The sequence below is a fragment of the Corvus cornix genome, chromosome 6 (assembly GCF_000738735.6).
Source record: "Corvus cornix cornix isolate S_Up_H32 chromosome 6, ASM73873v5, whole genome shotgun sequence".
Taxonomy (NCBI): Eukaryota; Metazoa; Chordata; class Aves; order Passeriformes; family Corvidae; genus Corvus; species Corvus cornix.
The window spans coordinates 18,144,006-18,167,651 of NC_046336.1; the positions used below are offsets into that span (position 1 = coordinate 18,144,006).

A 23,646-nucleotide genomic window follows, 5' to 3' on the forward strand; every position below is an offset into this window, starting at 1 on the left:
CTGGTACGGCTCTCACAGCCTTGGCCAGCAGCGTGCCCTCTGCTCAGCTGGCACAGGGGACAAGTTTGAGTTCAGATCACCTCAGGCATTTCATTCTGCAGCTCATCTGATGGCAGAGGTGCCTGTACTGTGTGCAGGTGCACACGTGCAGGTGCTGGGGTCTCTCCTAATCATCGTATAAAAACACTACAGTGATCTGACCTGGAATTCTGTATTGCCACAGATCTGAACTGTAAAAAAAATGGGATACGGAGGCTGGGTTTTGAGACTTAATCATTATACTCATAACAGGATTGGCAATTTTTTGTTTTAGTTGAGAATAGAATGTTGGTTAGATAAAAATAACAGAGAAGTGGAAAGACTAAATTTTTTTTTAGCTTCAGGGTAATTTCAATCTCCTAACTAAACTGATAATGAGATCTTAACAAAAACCACTCTGATTATGTCTGCCTTCAAATTTAAATAATGAATTTCAAATAGAAATACCTGAAGTTTGACAGCTAAATTGTTAGGAATGCCCATATCTCCAAGACATTTAGTTTTCTTCCTGCATTCACAAACATAAAATAGTGGTAGGTAAGCTCTGTACATCTTGCTATTAGGCCAAAAACTCGTCAATAAAACCAGGCTCTTGCCTTGAACCCCTGAGTATGTTGGCCTTATTCTCTATTTCAGGCAATACTTCAAAATAGAATTGCTTATTCACCCTTTTAAAGGCTTTCCTCTTTTGTAGGAAGCACTTTGTATTAGGTTTAGTAAGTGGCGTTCTCTATTATTTCATAATGGTCTGCTCCACTCCTGGAAAACAACAGCAGCACGTTTCTGTGAATTTAAATAATTGTGAGTACCTTCTGCACTTGCTGTACACCGTCTGCCAGTGTGTGTATAATGCAGGTGTCATACTTCCTGCAAGTTTCTCTATACACTGAGAGCAGCAGCAGAAGGCCTGAGCTGACATTTGTGTTTTTACAATAAGCAGTAGCTCTGGCCCTGTTTAGACCATGAAACTGGGTGCAGCCTAGTCATGGAAGCAGGTGGGGTGAGTTGCAGAGGTCTTCCATGTCTCCTCAACTGCTTGCCTTTGTTTTCCACCCACAGGCACCTCGCTAGTTCAGCACCTGATGACAGTACTGATAAGTGAGCAGGGGCGGATCTTTGCTGTTCCTCAGGCGGAGGTGCCAGGGAGCCAGCTGGAAATCAGACCTGTGCGCCAGCGCAGCACTGTCGAGTGGATCTCAGAGGAGGACGGGGAGGACAGCAGGTCACAGAACAGCGCTGCCAGCCCTGCTGATTTGCCTTCTGGCAATGCTGTGGCACTAGAGGCTACTCCGGGACCTACAGTGAAAATCACTCCTCCAGAGCACAGTGGCAAATCGGCCCAGCCTGCCACAAGCCCCAGTAAAAGAGTGCAGACGCTGCCTCCATGGAAATACTCCTTCCGCCAGCAGGGAGCACGGTCTGTGAGTCCAAAGCTGGGCAGCTCATCCTTAGATATCCCCAACCTCTCCTCCAGCGGGAACTGGTTGATGAACGGCCTGTACTCCCTCCGAGGCCATCGCCGGACAGCCTCTGGGGAACGAGTGAAAGACTCGTGTTCCTCCCAGAGACTCTCCACTTACGACAACGTCCCTTCATCCAGCCTGTCCCTCAGCACGCACAGCATGGCCAGCACCACCTGGTCTACATCATCCTGTGAGATCTCCGTGATGGACTCAGTGAGCAGCTGCCCAGCCTGCCGGGCTAGTGACTCTTCTGCTTTAAGCTCCCTAAAAACTGAGTGGGTAACTCAGGGCTCACTGTCTCAGAGTGAGGTCAAGACAGCAGATCTGGAGAACAGCATGGACAGGTTTGAAGCCTGCAGCAGCAGCAGCAGCGAACAGAGTGACCCAGCTGCAGCTTCCCGAGACTCTGTCCAATGCTCCAGGGCCTTACAGAGCTTGGTGGTGGAGCTAAAGACAGAACTGAGCAAACAGAGGACTGAGTATGAGACTAGTATCAAAAGGTAATGTCATCTGCAGGGGGCACAAGGAAGTTATCTGTCAACGTTCTCCCTGTCTGAACATGGGTGTGGGCTACCAAGGGTGTCAGGTTCTTAGCCCTAAAGTTTGGGGTTGGGTAACAGCAGATTTGGTTCTACTTTTTCCTTGCTACTCTCTGAATCCAGCTTTCCTTCCTCTGATTTAAGAGAACATAAAGAAAAAAAAAAAACACCAAAGAAGGGGGATTTCTATTGACAACGGGAAATACAATACTTCATATTCGGTGTTTTCACTGTAAATGAGAACTGCACAGGTAATGCCAAAGTCTGCTCTTAATATCCTCAGAGAAACAACATAGCAAACATCTTGTAGGGAGAAATTGGGACCCATGATGGTCAGGCCTCAAAAAGGAACTTTGTTGATCTGTGCAGGTGCTGATACTTGTACTGAACCAGTCTGAAACTGAGGGCTTCTTGTTGCTTTTCCCAACAGCAGCATTCTTGAGGAAACTGCTCTTCACTATTTTCCACAGGTTTTTTTGAGGTGGTGGTATTGGGACTGCATCTCAGCTACAACGTTGTCAGGAGCCCTTTTGTGTTGAACTTACAGAAACCTCACTTTGGTTTTTGATGCAGAGTGGTCCTTGGCTGATGGGGCAGCCTGGCTTGGGGGAGCAGCATGAACTGTGTCATTTGCCAACTGGTGTCTCTTTGCACAGCTGCTGGTGCTGTACTTTCCACCTGAGCTCAGAAAAATTCCTTTCAGTTTTCAGGAGAGCTGTGTGTAAGGGCTGGGGATGTAGGAAGTGGAAAGTATTAATGAGAGAGTCATATTTATTAATTTGTGTGTGTTAGTATATTAGGTTTTATGAGTGTATGTGCTTTATAGAATGACTTTCAGGAAAGTATTTAGGGAAACAGGCACATGAAATATTGATGCTTAAAAGAACTATATATATTTTAATATACAGCCATGTGCAAAATTGCACACCATGTTACAATACATGCTGCTCTGCAGCACCAGTACTCTGCACTGAAGAAGGGCTGTAGTCACATTTCTTACAGAGTTGAGTTCTTGGGGTTTGGGGTTTTTTTTGTGTTAAGGTGTTGCTGTTATACTCCTTCAGTTACTAAAACTCAGATTGGACATTGAGGTATGGAAATGCTGTCAGTCTCCCAAACATGGTACCAAAAGCATGTATGACTGTTGGGATTGTGTAGCACAGCTTTAGGCTGTATTTTTTGGCACTTTTTTCTTGTTAGGGTAGTTTCTCAAAAGTGTATCTGAACTGTAATCTCTTCCCATGGGCCAGTTGTTAAGGTAGGAATTCCACTTGCTATCTTTCTGCTTTATTTTATGATTTCCTTTGGTGGTGGCTTGCAAGCCCGTGCAGCGTTTCTGCCTCTTGCACTGTACTGCCTTGCTGTGTGGAGCTGCAAGGAGAATGAGGCTGTGCAGCAGTTTCAGTTCCCACCTAACATCCCAGAGTGGGAGAAAAGCCCCACCTTGTTGTGTTCCAGGTGTAAGAGCTTATGAGAACACCAGCAGTTGCTAGCATGGAGTACTGGGAAGGGTCTGTGACTGAGGGTGGAAGTTCATGGCTTACATGGGTGTTTTTTAGATGCCTCACTGATGCACAATGGGAGGGAGGTGAGGGTATGTGCCTTGCATTTAATTGTGCAGAGCTGCCCTGGCAAGCCTTGTTGCAGGGATACAGAGTAATAAACAGAAATACCAGGCTGCAGAACATTGAAATGTGTAGCTGCAAATTCTTGCCCGCTGCCTGGGGGAAGAGATGGTTTTCCATCTCTTATCAGTAAAATTGTTCCAATGGGGTCTTAAGCTGCTGACATCAGGGGCATCCAGGAAGACCTGTTCTTCATTCCAGCTGTTGAGCTGCTTCAGCTCCAACACCTGCCTTTCCCCTGCAGCTGGATGGGGCAGAGAGCACTGTGGCTCAAGGGGAGGACTCTGAATTGGCCAGGTCTCACAGGGTAATGTAGCTGAGAGGGAAATGCCTAATGAGCTAAAGATTTTCATAAAACCAGGCACGATGCAATCACTGCTTTTTTGTATTAAACAGGATGAGTCCAGCTGTTCAGGATTACAGCCTGAAGGACTGTGCTGTCATGTCTAAGAATTTCAAGCTGAGTTTTTCAGCTCTCAAAAATTTTGCCATGTTTTTACTATATCTGCAACAATTTATGTGTGCAAAAGTACATTCCTTTTGAGACTGCACTGAAGTCTGCTACTATGGAAAGACAGGAGCAAACTAGCAAAGAAGGGAGGCTGCTTAGCAGGAAATATTTAGGCTGCCTCACCAGCTTTATTTTATTGAAGATAATTTAGTCCCCCAAAATTGTACATGTGCTTGTGTGGTTTGCAGAACTGTGTGTATCTAGCAGGACCTGTTTTAATGAAAGAATATGAGCTTTTTGTTGGCACATACATAAGTGAAGGGAAAGCAGAGTAAGTACCTGCCTGGGGCAGAGGTAAGGCACACTTGCTGATGGAAAAGCTGTTATTTCTCATCATCAACTGCCCATTTTCTCTCTCTTAGTCAGAGGGAGGCAAGTTTTATGGCCTTTCTGTAACCACTCTGTTCCAGAGCATTTCTCCCTCAAGGTTAATATAATTATCAGATATTCTCTGTTGAGTTTCAGTAATTCATGTTTACCATCTGGGACTCTTAAGAAAGTGTAAGTATTTAGAGAGGACTGTTAGGAATGTAGAAATGCTGTAAGTACTGTGGCCCTGTCATTCGGCCCAGGCTGCTGTAGCTGACCCCTAAACATAGTGGTAGAAAAATGCAATTGGCAGCTCAGAGCTGTTACGTGTGGGTAGGGAAGCATCCCAGCTTCAGAAGTGTTGTATTCCAGAAGCCAGCTGGCTGGAGATAAAGGTCTGCCTTCATGCGTGGGGGCTGCTTTTTTGCTGGACTTGGGGCAGATCAGTGGACCTGGAACTTTGATTCATTGTGAAAATTGTGACAATAATCAAACTGCCATCTTTAGCTGTACGTAAAGAATAGAAAGGAAAAGTTTAAGGTGAGGCATTGCACTGCCTCTTGGTCATAAAATGGAATTCAGACCCTTCTGGGACTGTCAAAGGCCCCCTTTTTTTCATTTTTGTTTGTCATGGAGTCAGTAGCATGGCCTTCTTGATAATCAGTTACCCTGCCTAAAAATAACCCCTTCACAGTTCCACTGGGATGCCACACCCCAGCTTCACAGCTGAGTGTTGGACTGATCAATAAGAGGTGGGGGTGGTTTTGGGTTTGAAATTATTTTTAAAGATTGTATTTATTTTATTTAGAGGAGGGGCATTTTTCACTGAAAAAGCCTAATTTTTAAATTCATATTCCAGTGATTAGTAATGCCTAACTGAAAATACTCCTTCCTCAGTATTAACACCACTTCTCAGTCTTGTGATTGGGAAACACAAGAGGGAGGACAGCAAATGCTGTGCCTTCTGTGCTTCTTCAAATCACAAAACCATGAACCTTGTTCTTCAACTTCCTCAGTGAAAAGCCCTGAATTTTGCTTCAGAGCTTTGTGCCCAGATACATTTAAAAACTGTTCTTCTGATTCTTCCTTATATGAAAGGTTGAGTTTTGTAAAATCCTGTACCCCACCCCAATGTCAGTGATAAACTTTACAGAAAATACCATCAAATGGATGGTGAGGAAGGATTGTGACCTCATTCCTATCTGATCCCCAAGGATGTTTCTCTGTACTGGATATCCACATAGAGAAATACAGGATGAAAACAGAGGTTAAAAGATTATTATATACTTGAACTCTGCCTAAGTGAGGAGTTAATACATCTCAGCTCTCCAGTATGGTGCTGGAAAGTAGAAAACAATGCTTAAGATTTGAGCATTTTTCACATGATACAAATAAAGGAAGTCCCAATTCCAAGGAATCTCTGCCCTTAAATTCAACAGTAATGAAATGGCATATAGAAATGGCAATTAGTATTACTTATTATTGCTTTAAAACTTCCTCTTAGCATTAACATATTCTAAGAGGAACAACTTAAATTTATTAGTTATCAGCTGTATTTATCCAGCTACTTTAAAAAGCCTTTTTTTTTTTCTCTCTGTTGGTTTTAAGAATTGAAGAAACAAGTGCAGACCTGAGGAACCAAGTGGTTAGGTTAGAAGAAGAACTGGATCAAGAACGAAAGAAATACACGATGCTGGAGATAAAGCTGAGGAATTCTGAACGCGCTCGTGAAGATGCTGAGAAGAGAAATTACCTCCTGCAAAAGGAAATGGAAGAATTTTTTTCAACATTAGGATGTTTAACTGTTGGGAGTCCAAGTGCTAAAGTCCCCAAGTAGAACAAGCATAGAAAATCCTGTTCCTGACAAAATGAGTGAAAATGCATATTTTGCTCTGGTATACTCATGTATCATGAGTAATTCTATAGTGATTGTGCTCTCAGTGACACTTCCCTGTTGTCTTTACATGTGCTATATTTGGGCCAGCTGGGAAAGATTGCTGACCATAATGCTTGAAAATTTAGTGTCATTGCCAAGAAAGGGTGGGTCTCCTCTGTATCCACAGAACATCAGACACTCTTCTCCAGGGTGTCCTGCTGCCATCTTTTTGCTTGCTCAAGGACAGTGGAAGGTCCTGCAGGGTGGGTGCATGGCCAGAACAAATGGACAAGCTGAGCCTGGAGCTGAGGGACTCCTGCACTTGTGCTTGGAAAGGTGGCAGTTCCACCACAGCCAGGGGCTTGCCACAGATTTAATGAGGTGGTTTTCGTCCCACTCCGTACATAAAGTTTGTTCAAATTTCTCATTCCTAGAGTGGCGTTACTTTATGAAGATATTGTGAAAATAAGGTCTGCAAAGACACTGAGGCTACCAAAATCTTGACAATTCACTTATCCGTGAAATTATTTCAGTGTTTGACAAAAATGCAACTTTAAATTAAACTGTATGGGATTAATAATCAGACTGGCTACACAATCTCCATGGAACTTAAAATATGCACATTTCACTCTAGGTATCTGGGGGTTTTTTGAGCCAAAAATAGAGCAGTATTTGCTGTGAGAAAAAAAAATCTCCTGAGTTGGTATATGTATTAAGGTAGAAGATGGAAGATTCTTATCATCAAAACACATCCAAACTTTAATAGCAAAACTTATGGTAAGAGGAATGGGTGCAATTGGGGTGGGGGGTATCAGGGTGGTAAGGGAGGGAGGGTGGGGATCTATCTTTAACCTTTCCTGGACTTTACACTAACATTTCTCATGATACCAGTTGATATTTTTGTTGTTAGTTCTTACAGGGAGATGAGGGGACAGGAGGAATACTGCAAACAACCCATCATCCCAAGTTCCTTACTTCTGCTAAGGAAAAATCATTAGAATGAGGCTGTAATTTCTGGTAATTTGCTGCCAGGGCTGACTTCCCTTCCAAGTGACTTCAAGAAGTTCTGCATAGCATTTGTAGCACCCTGAGCCATGCAGAGCCTGCACACAGAAAACAGTCACCAGCTTCAGCTTGAACTCCACCTGCGAGCCCAGCACTGTTCACTCTTTCTTAGCACTCTTACCTTTGACATCCTGAGGTAGCTTGGGAGTCTCTAAGGAGAAGGATTTTTAACAAAAATGTGCCACAACAACATGAACTGGCTAAAGGGAAAGTATAGACTGTAACAAAGAAGATTGCTTTATTTTAAGTATTTTGAAAAAATGCCCTGAATCTCACTTCTTACTAGAGAAGACTATGACTCACTGTCTGGAAATAACCTTTGAATGGGGTTTTTTTACATACCAGGAGATAGGTGATACTGAAAGGTGTACTTTTTCTTCATCAACTCACAGATATCCAGGTACTTCAATATTTAAAACATCTGGGTGTTGTTTTCTACTGCACTGTAACACTTCTCCTTCCTATCGAAATGTAAAAAATGTAAAACATTTAAAGCAAACAAAAAGCAGAATTTTAACTTCATCTTTCCTGGATAAGAAAAGTCAAGCAAGTACAGTAAGCCATGTGGATAGGTTCATTCAGTTATTTCAAAACCTTTTTCCTAGTTCCCAGGCTCTCCAGCTGCCCTGGATTCCTTACTGCCCCTGGCATGAGGCAGGTACCTGCATGTTCAGCAGCAGCCGCCTGCCACCTGCAGGCATGAGCATCATCCCCATCTTTTTTTCCCAGCTCTGCCTTGGATTCATTACCATTGGTCACAAGTGATCCTGCAAGGAGTAAGATGGCCTTTTAAAACAGCAGCATAAGATGCATAATGTGAGAGAGAAGCAGTAACAGTGACTGAGGTGGAAGAGCATCAATGTGTCAGGTAGCTGGAGGTGTACCAGGTCAGTCATCACAAAATAAACCTTAATACTGGAGGGTGGTCTGAACCAGGCTGTAAGAACACCAGGACTGATAAAAAGTGACATTCAATCCAAGTAGTAGTAGCAAACAGTATTGTAATGCCTTCTTTTATTCATACCCCAAACATGGAAACCTCTCACTGTATAGATCCTGACAGCCCACACCCCCCTTACCCTATTTATATTGCATTATCTCCTGTGTGTACAAAGTGCAGACTGCTCCCTTCAGTTCACTCTACAAACTCAAGAACTGAGCCCTGCTGACTGATGGACTAAACACCAAATATGCCAGACAAGCAGTGAACAGGACTGCTGGTTAACTCTAAGTACTTAACCTTAGGTAACTGCTCACAAAGCCACCTATCCCAGACTTGCAGATCCAGGACAGGCCCATCAGATCTGTAGTACATCATTTGGTATCCAAGATAAATTAATTCTTTTTAGTATCACAAATGAAACTCTATCCACTCAAAATGATGAGTGAAACAAGAAAGTTCCAAACTGACTGTTGTGCTCCAGCAACATCTATGCCTCTTGTTCATGAGGAGTAAGTTTCAGCAGCTTTTGAAGATGAGCCACTGCAGTAAATAAACCCTGCAAGAAGCCACAAATGACCCAGTTCACACTAAAATGCACCACAGTAGGATGTTAACTCCAAGTGCAGCACCAGGACCATAATGTTAAATTCCTGATATGGGCAATTACGCAAGAAATGGGAATCCACTTGGACAAACTTCATGGAACACTATGCCCTTATGTGAGGAAGATGATAGACCCTGTTCTAGCTTTAACTCCCATTTCCATACTCTTCCCCACCAATGCATTTCCCCACACCAGGCACTGGGGACTACTCCTTATTTTGCAGGCCTGTCACTCACTACAGTCCCTGATTTAAATGTCCGCTTTCTTAGCAGGTGTTTACAAGATACAGCTTTGGTTATTATTAATTAAACTGACAGAAGGTTCCTGGAATAGATGCATTTTTACTAGAGTTTCACCTGTGCCATCTTCCCAGCCTGTAATATCCCTTCCAGTATTACACAGGCAAAAATCAGTCAAAACTTTTCAGTAAAAAAAACCAACACAAGCATATGCTTTAGAAAAAAGCAAAACACCAACACTTCAGAATAACAAAGAAAACCTCCATAGATCGCCTTGGCATTTCTAACACAAAAAGGAAGATGAACAGGGATAGCTTAATGACTCATCTACATTCACAAGTGAGTTCCACTGATGCCAGCAGCACTGTGGAGTGTTTCAGTCCAGAGCCACCAGACAAATCCTGGGTAGAGCTATGACTGGCTCTCCAGCCTTGCTCTGTAGCAACGTATCACTGGAAATTGGCTGCACTTTACGCTGACATATGCAAATAAAGAAGAGCATTTCTGAGTCCCACCACATTTCTAGATCATCCTACAAACTGCTGGCCCTGATAAACAAAGGTGGTTGCACTGTGGTCACAGTCCTTTTCCCCTGAAACTGGACACAAAGGCACCAACACCACAGCTCAAGGGCAGCTGCAGTCATTAAGGAAGCACCGAAACCCTGCTGGAAGTGAAGGCAATCAAATGCATTATGTTGGGATTTACCTGTGGGAGAAGTGCCAGTGCAGTGAGTGGTCCAGGCATCCAAGCCAGGTCTCCAGAAGTCAGATCCTTCAGGCTTCTCCAAGACTCGGTTTTGGGAGATCTTCCCCATACACTAGGCAGCCCATGGCTTACCTCTCTCCAAAGCACAGGGATAGCCACTGTATTTTCAGGAATTACGACAGCTGGAGCTGGCAGCAAGGAAGCAAGAACAGATTCCCAGGAGTCACAAAGACACTGAGCATGTGGCTGTTAACAGTCTGTGGCACATCCAAAGTCCATGGGGATGGAGGAATGGAAAAAACATGTCACTTTGCCCATGAGTGAGCTCACAAGACAGATTAAAAACGAGACCATTAAAAAACAAATGAATTCTCAGGAAGGACTCTTAATAAGATTTCAAGTGCAGCCCTATTACACAATCCATATGAAACCCATTCCAGCCTGGCAATGAAGAAACACTAAATGCATGGTGGTCAAACTTTTTTTTTTTCTTTTTTATTTAAAATATCATTATAACCAATTGACATACTAGATAACAATGTATACATTCCAGTGGTGCACATGTAATGACCTATGGCATGAATGAGTAAAAAAAAAACCACAATGTTCTCAGTAATGCCCACCAACAGCTTATTTGGAGGGAATAAAAGAAAAGCAGGAAAAGGTATCAAATGTGGGGAAGAAAAAAAAAATTGTTTTCCCCAGTATTTTTAATGGTGTGTCTTCCACTTCATATTTCTTGGGACATAATAAAATTAAGAATATACTTCAAAAAGGGCAGAAGGAATGACCACAATAATTGGGGTGGGATTTTTTTTCTCAACTTTAGTAATAAAAGTTAAAGAACTCTCAAAAATAGACTAGATATTGGGCCTACAAAAGTAATTCATCTGTATGCAAAGCTTACCAAGAATTATTCCTTTTGTAAAATGTAAAGGATGAGTTGACATTACTAGTAAGCTATTTTTACCCTACAAAACCAGACTACAATAATAAAATCACCAATTTACAGCTAGCACAATAATCTAGATGTACATTACTGTACACAAGCTATATATTACACATGAACATCTTACGTGAAATAGATAAGAAACATACTGATATTGTCTCAACATTGGCCAATAGGTTTGTTTTTCTAAAGGAGGTGTATTTTCTATTCACATTCAGTGTAGTTCCAATAGCAAGGGTTAGCTTTGCTTACTTAAGAAACGTAGAAAGTTTGTGTGAGGTAGTTCAAGAAAACCTAGCTTAGATTTTGAACTGCAGAAGTAGAAACACAATGTGATCTGATTCATAACATGTTTCTCTTAACACAGACATATAAAGAAGAGAAGGGAGTGAGAGAGATCACTTAAAATACCATTTTATCCAGTGCCCTTAACTAAGAATAAATTAATTGAAAATTTGGGTAGGCAGTACATTCTCATCACATTTCTTCAATAAAAACCTCTTTCTAATCCTACTGAAAAATACAGACAGGCTCTCCTTCAACTGCACCAAACCACTGACAGGAAAATAAAATGTAACAGCATGGACAAGCTCCTGCTGCCAACAGCAAATAAAAACAGATCCAGAAACTAATTCACTCCCTTTAGCAACTTGAAAGAGTAAGACCAAGTGTAAGATGAACCACCTTCTCCCCTTTTGCCTATAATCTTAATCAAGAAACATTTACTGTCATACAATTCAGATTATTGGCTGGGTAGGACCATCCTCCTGTAGGAGGTTTTTGACGTTTTTCTTCACACACTGCTGAGCTGAGTGCTCCATCCATCCCTTCCTCCCTGCAGAGCCCCTGCCCAGGTGCTCTGCACTGGCCTCACCAAACCCAGGCAGCAGGGCCGTATTACCACAGCCTGTGCTGGGAACACAGAACACCCCCACCACACCACTGCTGCTGATGCTGTACTGAGCTGGAATTCCTGCCCAGAAAGTTGCTGCTGCATCTCACACAGTGAAAGTTCTTCAAAGCTAAAAGCCCGAGCTTGGGCAGGGCAAAGTGCCATGTCTTCTCAGCTGAGCAGTGACCCAGGACTGGGCATGTTCCTCCAGGGGGTTGTCCTCAGGCAGCACAGCTGCTCACACACACTAACACACAATCTGCTCTGACCCACTGTCTTGCACCAAAGAAGGACTTCACAGCACCGCATTCCAGTACACCCTAAGGGTACTGATTCCCCCCCGCCCCCATCTCTATTTCAAATTCTTGAAGAACCTACTTCTAAAAAAGGAGAGAGCTGATTTATCCTTGCTGCATGCCACAGCTCTGCCCAGAGAAGGTGGAACTCAGTATCGCTATTACTGTGCAACTTTGAACCTCACCTGAGGTAAGAGATCACACAGCTCGTGGTAATTGAATCCATACCAACTCCCAGCAGATTGGAAGAGCCCTAGAAAGTTGCATGCACTTTAGTGAAGCCTGTTGTCATGAGAAGATTCCAAATCATAGTCTAAAATAAAGCTTAACAATAAAATTGTACAGTGTATTGGATAGCATATAATCTAACAACAGACAAAGACACCTGAACTCCAGTTACCCATTTGTTTGCTATCTGTGGCAGTGTACACCTATCTGAAAAAAATTTATATTTCAACAAATAAAAAGAGAAGTTAAGACTAGGATGCTGTTGTGATAACTTGATTACTGAATACGATTTTCTTGTCTTTGAAATTTGCCATCACTTTAATTTGCCTAAAATGCAAGCAACTGAAAAAAAAAAAGAAAAAGCAACACTTGTAGGAAGATGGTGCCAAAAGTGAACTCTCAGTTTCCACAGGCAGAGCTCTGACCCTACTGAAACAATCCCTTTAAGCAGTGTGAGCTTGCTCACACTGCAACAGGCTGCAGTGGGCAGTTCCACGCATTCACTAACCCTGCCCTGAAAGAAGAAAAGCTCCATTTCCTTAGAGCTTATGAGCTCAGTTCAGTTACTATATATTTAGGACACTGGAAAGTGATAGCAAAAAAGTATTTTTAAGTTTCAAAATATTTCAATCATCACTGTAATCCAGTGAGGTCTAAAATAAATAGGAACTATATTTACCAATTTGTTTTTAGCAGCACTGAGAGGCATCAGAAGTTACTTTTGTCAGTCTTAACTTCATTACACTGTGCTGACCACACTATCATTTGACTCAATATAACAATGGAGTACTGTTGTTTGACCAAAAATTTTGGCTTAATTCACAGCTTAAACTTTGATTAAAAAAATTACAAAATCGACTGTTCTGTTGGTCTCTGTTCAACATTTTCTACATTCCAGTGCTAGATGAATCCAAACTTGTCCTGCCTGTTCTGAGGTAATATACAATTTGGCAGGATCCTGTAAAAATAATTGCCTTAACAAATGTGGCTTAGGAAGGCAATACTGAAATAGTAGATACAAGGGAGGAAAGCAAAATGACACACACAGCACTTACCAGTAGTCTAGCCAGGCCAGGAAAACAACTGTGCAATTTATCAATTTAGTTATCTTTGAGACATTGCCATTCCTTGCAACTCTGCATGTTTTTTAAAAGACATGTTAGATATTGAAAGCATTACTATCACTTCTATTTTTCTGAAAGTTACTGTGAAGACAAATTTTCCTCTTTCAGTGAAAACTTCAAAAAGATGCTTATTTAACCCAACAAGCAGAAGGAACCACACTGAAGACCACCAGTCACTCCTGGATGACCTCTGTAGCCAGATACATGATTTGCTTATGCTCAGCGCCTGGCAAGACTTCTGTATTTTTTATGCTCATTTTTGTGAGCTTTACTAATTTAAATTCCTCTTCACATTCTAATTCACTACACAAAATATGCATCTACACAAGGCAATCAATTATACAGCCTAGCTTCACTAAAAATCTGCATTTTCCAAAGAAATAAATTCTGAATGATTGTTTAACTCATACATAAACTTAAGTCAGTTATACATAAATCATTCTGTAAATATAAAATGTAAACAGTTAAAATACTTCTGTGAGGAGCAGCACCATCTTACATGACTCTTTAGTAACTGTTCTATATATCTCAATATATCTTTTGTTTAAAAAGTGTATTGAAACCTGGAGCTTCAGTGATGAAAACTACTGAATATTTATGACTTAAAATGAACCATTGCTAAGATTTCTGCTACACTGATCTCATGGTGAAATGAAAGATATAAATATTAATTTATACAGCACTACTTCTCCCTCCTTTGGATGGCATATATTGCTCAATTGATGCATTAGCTACAGAAATCCTGAGGTTCTCCTACCACTTAATGGATTTTAGCAATCAGTTACTTTTGGTGGAGAAAGAGTAGCCGAAGTTTTGCCCCTATTGCATTCATGTCATTCCCTCTTTGACCCAAAAAGCACTCAAAGAGCACTTGCCTTAGTAGACAAAACTAGTAAGAACCAAAACTCCCAAGAATCACATCTTAAAGTATAGCTACAGCATATTCATTTTCCCTCTTGTCAGTCTAAACATCCTGGATACACTTCATTTTGTGTGTACAAAAACAGGCTACGAGCTAGAAGTAAACAGTTTATTGGCATTGCAATGTATTATTCATGAAATATCCTCATGTTTTATGGTGATCACAAGATTTGGCATGCCACAACTCTGCAGAAAACATCACATTACTTTGCTAGGCTGGATATTTCTGCAGCTTTGAAGATATGCTTTGCTTTCTTAAATTCGTAAACTCATTCAGATGATGTAACTTTGCAAAGGATTTTTTCTGTTTCTCTAAAAAAGATCACTAATCGTTGCTTTTGCTGAAGTATTATAGGCAAGTGGCCAAAATAAAAGAGGATTTTGTTCACTACCCAGCACTACAGTAATATGCCTGAAACTACAGCTGGCTGCACTGAATTCTCTCCCCCTCCGCCTGGACACAGATGTATGACCAAGCATAAAACTTTGAAGGATATCATGAACAAAACATCTGGAATAAATTCCAATTAAAAAATTGAAAACCTATAAAATCTTAAATAATTCATCATATGGTAATGACCACAACATTAATATGTGCTTTGATAAAACAAATCTTACAAATTCAGTAAAAAAAGATCAGCAGCATAATAGTAAAGCAAATATGCAGATTTTAAAACCACAATAAAAATTATCAGGTTTACTATTTTACAGTTAATTACAGCAAAAAAGTGGCTGCTTATAACACAACTTACAGTTTGAAATTACAGCACTTTATGATGAATTCCATGATTATTTTTGAAAAAACACTCAAAAATACCACCAAATTTTAAAAGTGCCCTATTAATGACTAAAAGGATCCCCCTCCCACCCCCCAAAAGACCAAGTAGTCATCTACAGCAACCCAGAGGTCCAGCTGAGGTTTCTAGACTGCTGTCTGTATCAGAGGCCAATGTTGGATCTGTTGACATTGAAGACACATCGTTGACAGATGACGATGAAGATGGGTGTTGAGAGCCATTGATCATTGCTGCACCTGTGCTATGAGAAACAAAACAGCAAATCAGTTGCAGATACAGTTGCACAGTTCAGTACTTGCATTAGTCTGTCTCTTCCTAATGGCTGTTACTTTTCCCTGTTTTGGCAAGTTTGAAGAGATGTGTCTCAATGCATTGTCACAATAAATAAAACCCCCAAGTCCTTAACGTGGGGCTTAACAGATGGTGTGTCAAGAACCACGGAACTCACGTGGCATGGGCAGCTGTCAAATCACAGTAAAAGCTAATGGCTAAAAAATCCCAAACAAAGACAGTAATCATAAAGCCAGAGCTACGCTACGCTACAAATATACCCTACAAAGACACGCTAAGATAGAACATATCTGTGTATTTTGACAAAGAAAGAAGGAGCCTGGCTTTTTTCCTCCTCCTCTTGAGGCTGGGGAATAGCTGGTGCCCACCACATCACATCCATTCAATCTCAGACACCCAGGGATTTTTCAGAGTCTAAACTTGAGTGAACCCTGAGCAGAGGCAGCAATAGCAGTCCAACTTCTGCCACAAAGCCTTATCGACAGTCAGTTAGTGGGCACGACAGAGGGATTGAACAGGTCAATTAAAAGGCATGTCAGCCCCATATATTCCACTCAAATACACAATGTTTCAATTCGAGAGGTTAGGTCATTTAAGAGCCACATTTTTGAGTTTGGTTACTTTTGGATGTCTTGATCAGCTTTACTCCTTCCTACCTACAACTCAATGGAGCCTTGTACTGTGCTTTTATTGTAACCAACCTAAAGGGGCTGGTTGGCCGCGTATAACCCCATTCTTGGTTCTCTCCTCCAGGTCCATGACTTCCTTGTATATCAACTCTGAAAATGCAGAGAAGGGAAGGCAAAAAATGAATTTGCAACCCCAAGACTGGATCGAAAACATATCTCCCATTAAAATGTCCATTTCCATTTCATAGGTTTATTGCTGTTCAGAATTAGTTTTGAACAACAGGTTGTAGGCTACACAACAACTGGCAAATGATGTAGAAAACATACAGTTCTTTTCTGTTGCAGCTACAGGGGCCTGGCACGCTTGACAATGCACTGGCATTGCTCTAAGGCTCTTTTGTCCAGGCTGCTTGGAGACCTGAGGCTAAGCCGAGTCTTAAGGCCCACTCAGTTTTTATCAACTGCATCTTTGGTAAGGTAAACCTGATCAGCAGTCTTCAAAGGAAGAGCTAGGAACACTTGAAGACTTGTCCTTCTAATTCAGCCTTACATTGCTCAAGCTCCTGCATCTTTTTAAATTGTACCAGTTTGTCCAGAAGAGTTACCCCCCCTACAAATGCTGTCCTGTGGATTGTAAAAGGTGACTGAGATGAGCAGGTCTTTTTTTCACTTCAAAGGTTCATCTCCTTTGCAGGAAAAGTTTTAGTGTCCCAACAATTGAGAGGTTGTGAAGCACTGATCTGTTCCCCTGCCATCCAAGCAGATGAAATAAATACTATTAGGTTGCTCAGAAGAACTTTAATAACAGTAATCACAGGGACCCAGCATACTCCCAAAAGCCTTATTATACTTTAAATGCCTTTCTTACCTTTCCATTCTTCTATCGTGTGCTCCCTCTCATCCAACTGCTTATCTGGTATCTTTGGTGGAGGCTGAAAAACAAAACTTAACTCATCATAAAACAATCAAAAGGGATACAAAACCAGTACAAATTAAAAATGAAATTAACCATTCAGAACATGAACCTGATTTAAAAATAACACATTTAAACGATTATATATCCACTCATACTTGGACTCAGCCTACTTTTTAGATGCTACCACAGTCTTTAAAGTTCTTTTGATTAACAAATTTGCTTACATTACTGTAATAATTAACAGAGAAACCGATCAGTCTGGTAAAAGAGCTCCTAAGTGCAGCAATCTCCAGCACAAGCAGCTCATTTTAGCTCCTTACTGTTAATTACTAAATTTTCTATCTAGCTATTACAGAGCAGCAGAATTATAATTGCTCCGTTTACATCAAGTAGCTTTTTCTATTCTTAGTGGCCATCACCAAACACTTTTCTTTTTTAAAAAAAATGACACTTTTCTCACAAGCTGGAATTGTCCTGAAACTGATTTTTCAAGGAAAAAATTTAAATTAATCCCTTTGTTTCTTAGTTTTAATAACTGAAAGCTCAATATTTTGTATTCAGATTTTGCTGAAACATTTATTTCTAGTTCTAGAGTACTATCAATTCCTAATGAAATTATTTCAGTTCCCCAGGAGTAAATACCTCAGAACCCCACCAAGGCCAATCAAGCCACATTGAAACAACCAAAGCTCAATACATTAGAACCCTATATAAAAGATTTCAGATGCATGACTACATGTTCAGATGATATGCAATTATACACGGAGACAGGTACTTGAGCCCCTTCCTGATGCTATTTCTAATAAACACATCTATCAACATCAATGAAAGCTATTATGGCTCAGTGAAGCTTCTGATGAAATGTGCAACAATCTTCATTCAAGCAGCTGTACCAAGCATCACAACAATATGGCTTTATAGAGAAGCTTCCTAAGCAGAGACCTAAAACAAGAACTTACAGCTTCTGCTTCTGATGGATCATACCAAACATTGATATATGGGTGCTGTAGGGCTTCATCCACAGAGATTCTTTTCGAAGCATCTATAACCAGCATTTTTGATAACAAATCTCTTGCTTGACTTGCTGCAAAAAAAAAAAAAAATCTGTTCAGATTACTGCCATATATAGAACACATAACACAGTGTTTCAAAACTTTTAAAGAGCAGGGTCAGAGTAATCAAGTTCCAGTTAAATATATATGCACCCCTCACATAATTTGAGGTTTTTCCATTTAATAGAAAAAAAACCTGAAGAGAATGACACAGGTGGGAAAGGGGTCAGACTTGTTTCACTATACAATTTCAGCATACTGTGTCCCTTGGTGTGACATCCTTATGTGAAACAGCTCAGGTGGCAGTGCAGCCTTGTTTGGAATAGCAGCAGGCAAGCACCTACTGCCCCATTCTGTCACATGCTTTTAGTCACAGAAAACACAGTGAGTGACTCCACTGAGTGGGTGGCCTTTAGAACCAGTAAGTCACTGAAGTAACTACAGGGTATCTATATATTATTAACATATACCCCTTATTTTCATCCTAGAGAACAAAGATCTGTTCTGCCTACACAACTTCTATTCCAACCTCCCCCCACTTTTCTCTAAATCATGTTGGCACCTGTCATTGAGAAGAATATAGATATTTACTTGCCTTTATAAAGACAGCTCCAAGAATAGGAGCTGTCTCGTGAAGATATGAAAGTGGAGGCAAGCACATGTCAGCACATTCATCCACTCTCATGATATAAATATTTAAATCCTTAGCAGGATGATTTTATAGTGAACAAAACTGAGCTACATTTCTGTTCAATGTATCAGAGTTTTAAAACTTTTAAAATATACAACACACAGAAGACAGACCTTACCTTTAAGTTTATTGTGTTCAGAGTCAGCTGGGAAAAGGACATCTGGAAAGAGTTTTTCAAAACTATATCCAGCATATTTAGGTCTGTTCTCCACGTAAGTTCGGACTGTAGGCTGTAATTTCTTCATAAATTCAGGGCATGGTGTTCCTAGCTGCTCTATAACTTTATTCCATTGATCAATATCTAAAGTTATGCAGCTAAGAAAAACACTGTGTCTAGTTTTCAGCTAGAAAGTTATGTTAAAACCACATGAAATAACCAACAGAGAAAACACAAAAATTATAATAAAATATCAAGTTCATCATCATGACTTAGGACTACTTTCTTAAGTGGTGAAACAAAGCAAGACTATGATAGTGTAGTCAAGGCAACATGTATTTCACTCAAAATCATTATTGACTAGAAAAGGATATAATTCTGAGAAACAGAATATTAGAAGACTCACAAGATATTTAAATATAACAGATTTAACTTAAGGCCTTGTTTGGGTTCTGGGGGACTGAGTCCCTGATCTGAACACACACTCACAGCAGTCAAGCTACTACCCATTACCAAGGCACTCCTGAGAATGAGCCCACGTGGGTGGGTGTTCTGTCCTTCATTCTTATCTTGGTACCTCAGCCCAGACCTGGGGAACCTCTCACCAGGGATTGTGCAACACTGAGCACCAGTGGGCACACAGAGGGCCAAGGCTGGGCCCACGCAGGTCACTGACAATATTGTCAGGGACCTGAATGAAGTTAAGAGTTTCAAGAATGTATAAGGAACATCTTAACTGAGAAGTTTACACACTGTAAAGAGGAGATTGACCACTTCATGGCAGAAGAATTTAATACACATTACTGAACAAAAAAAGTAAGGTTTGGCACAGGAATTCCTAGTTGCAGATGGTTAAATACTGGGGGAGAGCTCAGATAAAATTTTATATACACTTATTCACATTGTCCCCAACTTTTTCTTTTTGGCTGCCATCAAAGACTGGATACCAGGCTACCTAAATCTTCAGTGGGCTGAAGCAGACCCTCTCTTATATTCTTAAAACTTAACAACAGATTTCTGTATAAGGATTCTCAAGCTCTGGTGAGCTTTAGTACAGGCCTTCACAAAAAGTAGTATTTACATTGTACGGCACTGAGTCTAAATTGAAAAGCCATGCCAGCAAACCAGATGCATAAAGCAAAGCATGGTGCAGCTCATGCAATGACAGAGCTGTGTGAAAGTAAAGATGCTCTGGATTTCCTTACCATGGCTCAAAATCTCCACCCCATTTTCACCCCTAAATGGTACTATATCAATTTTGAAACAGTAACCTGCAGCAAAAGCAGGAAACACTTCTGATGGCATCTGAAAAAATGATCTGCAAGTAATAGTAAAACAAATAGGATATCAAAGTCCAATTATTTTCACTAATTTTAGCAATGACACTGAAGTTTCAATTCTATTTGTTTGGAGCAGACTCTTTGTCTGAAATACTGTTCACAGGACAACCCATATAGACACCACCAAACCATTCATAGAGTAGAAAGACAAATGTCAGATACTTCTGAAAGCTGATTGCAGGATCATCTCTGCATACAAAAAATAAATCTCCAGAGTGTAACTAATGAAGAGGGTTAGGAATTTTTGTAAACATTTTCTATAAAATACAAAGCATAATAACTGCTAACATGCTCAGGTACTAAACAAGATTAATAAATTACTACATAAAAATGACCTCCAAACTAAAGCCCAATGCATGTAAACCAGTAAAACCCCACCTAAACAAAAAGAAGTCTGTCTTAAGTGTGACAACATTCAAAAGTAATGGATAGGGACTATATTAAACTGGAAAAAGAAAAAAAGAGGGAAAAAAAAGGGAAAAGAAAAAAGTAAGTCTGTTTGCCCCAATGGTATATAATGACTTTGCAAATTGCAGTTTGAAAAGGCAGTCTAAAACCAGTATTTTAAAAATTAGAACCACCTTAATCTGAAACTGTATCACTGCAGAGTCTTTTGACCTTTTACAGCTACATCCTAGGCCAAGGGTAAGGATACGATCTGTACCAGGAAATAAAACACCACCTTTGATCATTTCTCCCATGATGCACCCAACTGACCAAATGTCAACTGAAAACAAAATGCAATGATATTAACATAAAAGATAGTTATTAAAATAAAATAAACAAAAATATTTAGACACACACATACACATGAAGTGACTCTAAAAAGCATGTGCAATGAAAATGAGTGAAAGTGAATGTATGCTAACTACAGGACCAGCAGAGACTATGTCCTACTGCTAGGTGCAGCCTGAATAGAAATGATTTTTTTTTTTTAAGCGTATCACAAGAAAAATCCATGTTCATTTAATAAAAAAAAAAAAATTGTACAATATGCATCTTCATGACACAACATCAATAAAAAGGTTAATCACTTCCTAACTAATTCAACCTGCTGCAGCAGCACAAGGATACAGTCCCTTCCTGGAAAGAGGATTTTGTGGCAAACCATTTCGCCCATAATGCACCCCACAGACCATAAATCCACTATGTTTGTAGCACAAAAAGAAGGAAAAGCAAAGCAAACGGTCATTTAAAATTAAAAGAAGCATAACATGACTGCATCCTATAAACTGCAGAGACAGCACAGGAAGAAGAGCAAGTCTTTGTATTAATCAATGAAAACAGTTTAACATAAACCATGTGTAAGGATTAGCTTTTAACTGTCTCAAATACAAGGCAGAAAAACATCCTTTTGTTTAATATAGTGCTAGAGCAAGAGCTTGAGCAGAGAGAGAGAGACACGAATCAAGCAGAGTAAAGCCCTTCTCCAAGGCTGGAGGCTTCAAAGCTACCTCTGCCAAGAGACTAGACTCAAGCACGAAAGACAGATTGATTTCTTGAAAGTAATTCCACTGCAGCTGTTGGAATAATTCTTAAAGTAGCAAAGTACACTGACCTGTAAAAATATTGCCTATTGAAACAGTTCACACTTTCTAGGAGAATTAATTAGGTATTACATAGGAATTAAAATTTAACAGCAAGTATTTCCTAGAAGTCAGATTACCATGAATCTCTCTCTTGCTTTAAATAAAAAGCAAACAGAATCAGTAAAAGATCACTTAAAAATTTTAGAGGATCAGTTAATGACAATGTTAGTATGCTCCTAGGTTTTCAGTTAAAATCATTTGTTTTAAAATATTTCTCCAGTTATGCTGAAATAACATTTCATAAAAGAAAAACTCAACAGCAATTTTTTTAAAATGAGATATGCATTTTCTACATTACCTTAAAATAAATCACTCAGAAGACATACTTAAAGATGCACAAGTTTACTTTGTACAGGTAAGCCAATTTCTTTTGCAGCTGCTTTCAGAGGTATTGTTAATTCTGTATGCAAAAGTTTTCTTGAAATCATAATAATGACATTTTATTATTATGAATACTTTGTCAAATATGACACTGGAATTTCAATTAAGCACATAAGAAGGGGATTTAAGTGAGAACAATCGTATAGTAAGAATTATATGTCAATGTTCTGAAGGAGCTCAACAATGTCAAGCAAACAACATAGCTTCTTATTTTTCAATATTCCTTCTTTATTTTTAAGTTCCTCTAAAATAGTATCTAAATAATATGATAGGAGATCATAGTTGTGCATATTAATAGGTCAAAATTAAGGGCCTTGTTCATTTAAAAAAATATTGTCAACACTTTTAATGCTCTTTTTCCTTTAAAATTTTTTTCAAATACTTAAGTATATATTCATTGGCTTAGAGACCCAAAGAAGCCAAGTTTTGCATTTGACTTTTTAAATAAAATTCTGAATGTTGACTTTTTGATCTGCTAAACAACCTCCTGCCATCACAACCCGTAATATACCCAAATCTATTGTAATTAGTTTGTGACCCACACGATAAAGTTACCATTCTTCTCGTCTCCCTACAAAACCAAACTTGAGATGTTTTGGGGTGTTTTGATTTGCTGCTTTCATTAAATCAGACAAAACCTGTCTAATTACAGGTCTCTAACTTTTTTTAGGAAGCTGAACTAATACTCCTGTGAATACCTCTATAGAAAACTGAGTAAAATCTCATCACAGATTTGAAAAATACTTTAACAAATCTATTGCTGTCATAAGGAGTCCATTTTATTCTTAACAACCCTGTTTGAACTTACTGATTTTTATAAATCTAGGAGAAAAAATACCATGTGAAAATGAAGTTTAAACCCAATGTATCTACTAGGAAACTTAAAAGTAATTGTTTCAGAGTCTTTAGGACTTTCCTTGTTTTTCAGTGTTTCATTCCTGATAATCATGCACAGAACAGTGCATAAATCTATTAAGGTGCATGTGCATGAACAGTTCTGGTGTCCTTCAGTTGGTTTCTGATGTGACACCCCCAAACATCCTTCAGTAATAAACCCTACATAAAAGTTAACTCTATGTATTTGTTTGGGATCCTTGCTAGTTTTAAAACAATTGAAGATTTCGTATGTGTGTAAGTATAGTACCAAAATGATGTTAGTCTGCAGTACATATCTCAGTCATCAAAATATACATTGCAATCCTCCCACAAGTTCAGCAGGGCACAACCTGCAGGAAACTGCCAGACAGCTCTGTAACCACCGGTTAACTCTCAATTTTCAGTATTAAACTCCACATTAAGTAAACTCACAGTTAATTTAACTATGGGTTTAAGGGGCTATAATAGGCATCAATATGAACAGGCAAGGCTCCTGGACAGCCCATGGTTCTTACTGTAAATGCATCCTTGCTACCCATCTCCCTGTCATGGGAGCTCCACAAACTCCTCGACTGAGAACAGTAACAGCTCACATA

The 23,646-nt window shown here is 39.8% G+C and overlaps 2 protein-coding genes across 13 annotated transcripts in view; one reads left to right on the plus strand and one right to left on the minus strand.

The window, feature by feature from the left end:
• Nucleotides 1–6,945, plus strand: part of ARHGAP22 (Rho GTPase activating protein 22) — a 132,121-nt gene extending 125,176 nt beyond the window's left edge. For all 7 annotated transcript variants that reach the window (XM_039553654.1, XM_039553655.1, XM_039553656.1 and 4 more), the window contains 2 exons: nt 1,099–2,002; nt 6,095–6,945. In XM_039553654.1, the coding sequence (XP_039409588.1) occupies nt 1,099–2,002; nt 6,095–6,323 (1,133 nt within the window). In that variant the 3' untranslated portion in view covers nt 6,324–6,945. The remainder of the gene's footprint in view (nt 1–1,098; nt 2,003–6,094) is intronic.
• A 7,481-nt stretch (nt 6,946–14,426) lies between these two features.
• The window catches only part of MAPK8 (mitogen-activated protein kinase 8), a 178,433-nt gene continuing 169,213 nt past the window's right edge, over nt 14,427–23,646 (minus strand). For 4 of the 6 annotated variants that reach the window (XM_010411075.4, XM_039553658.1, XM_019292309.2 and 1 more), the window contains 6 exons: nt 20,860–20,931; nt 18,826–19,008; nt 17,924–18,048; nt 16,917–16,980; nt 16,121–16,198; nt 14,427–15,364 (listed from right to left, as the gene is read on the minus strand). In XM_010411075.4, the coding sequence (XP_010409377.1) occupies nt 15,219–15,364; nt 16,121–16,198; nt 16,917–16,980; nt 17,924–18,048; nt 18,826–19,008; nt 20,860–20,931 (668 nt within the window). In that variant the 3' untranslated portion in view covers nt 14,427–15,218. Of the gene's footprint in view, nt 15,370–16,120; nt 16,199–16,916; nt 16,981–17,923; nt 18,049–18,825; nt 19,009–20,859; nt 20,932–21,278; nt 21,351–23,646 lie in introns of all 6 variants that reach the window. The other 2 variants (XM_039553660.1, XM_039553659.1) reach the window with 2 other exon arrangements.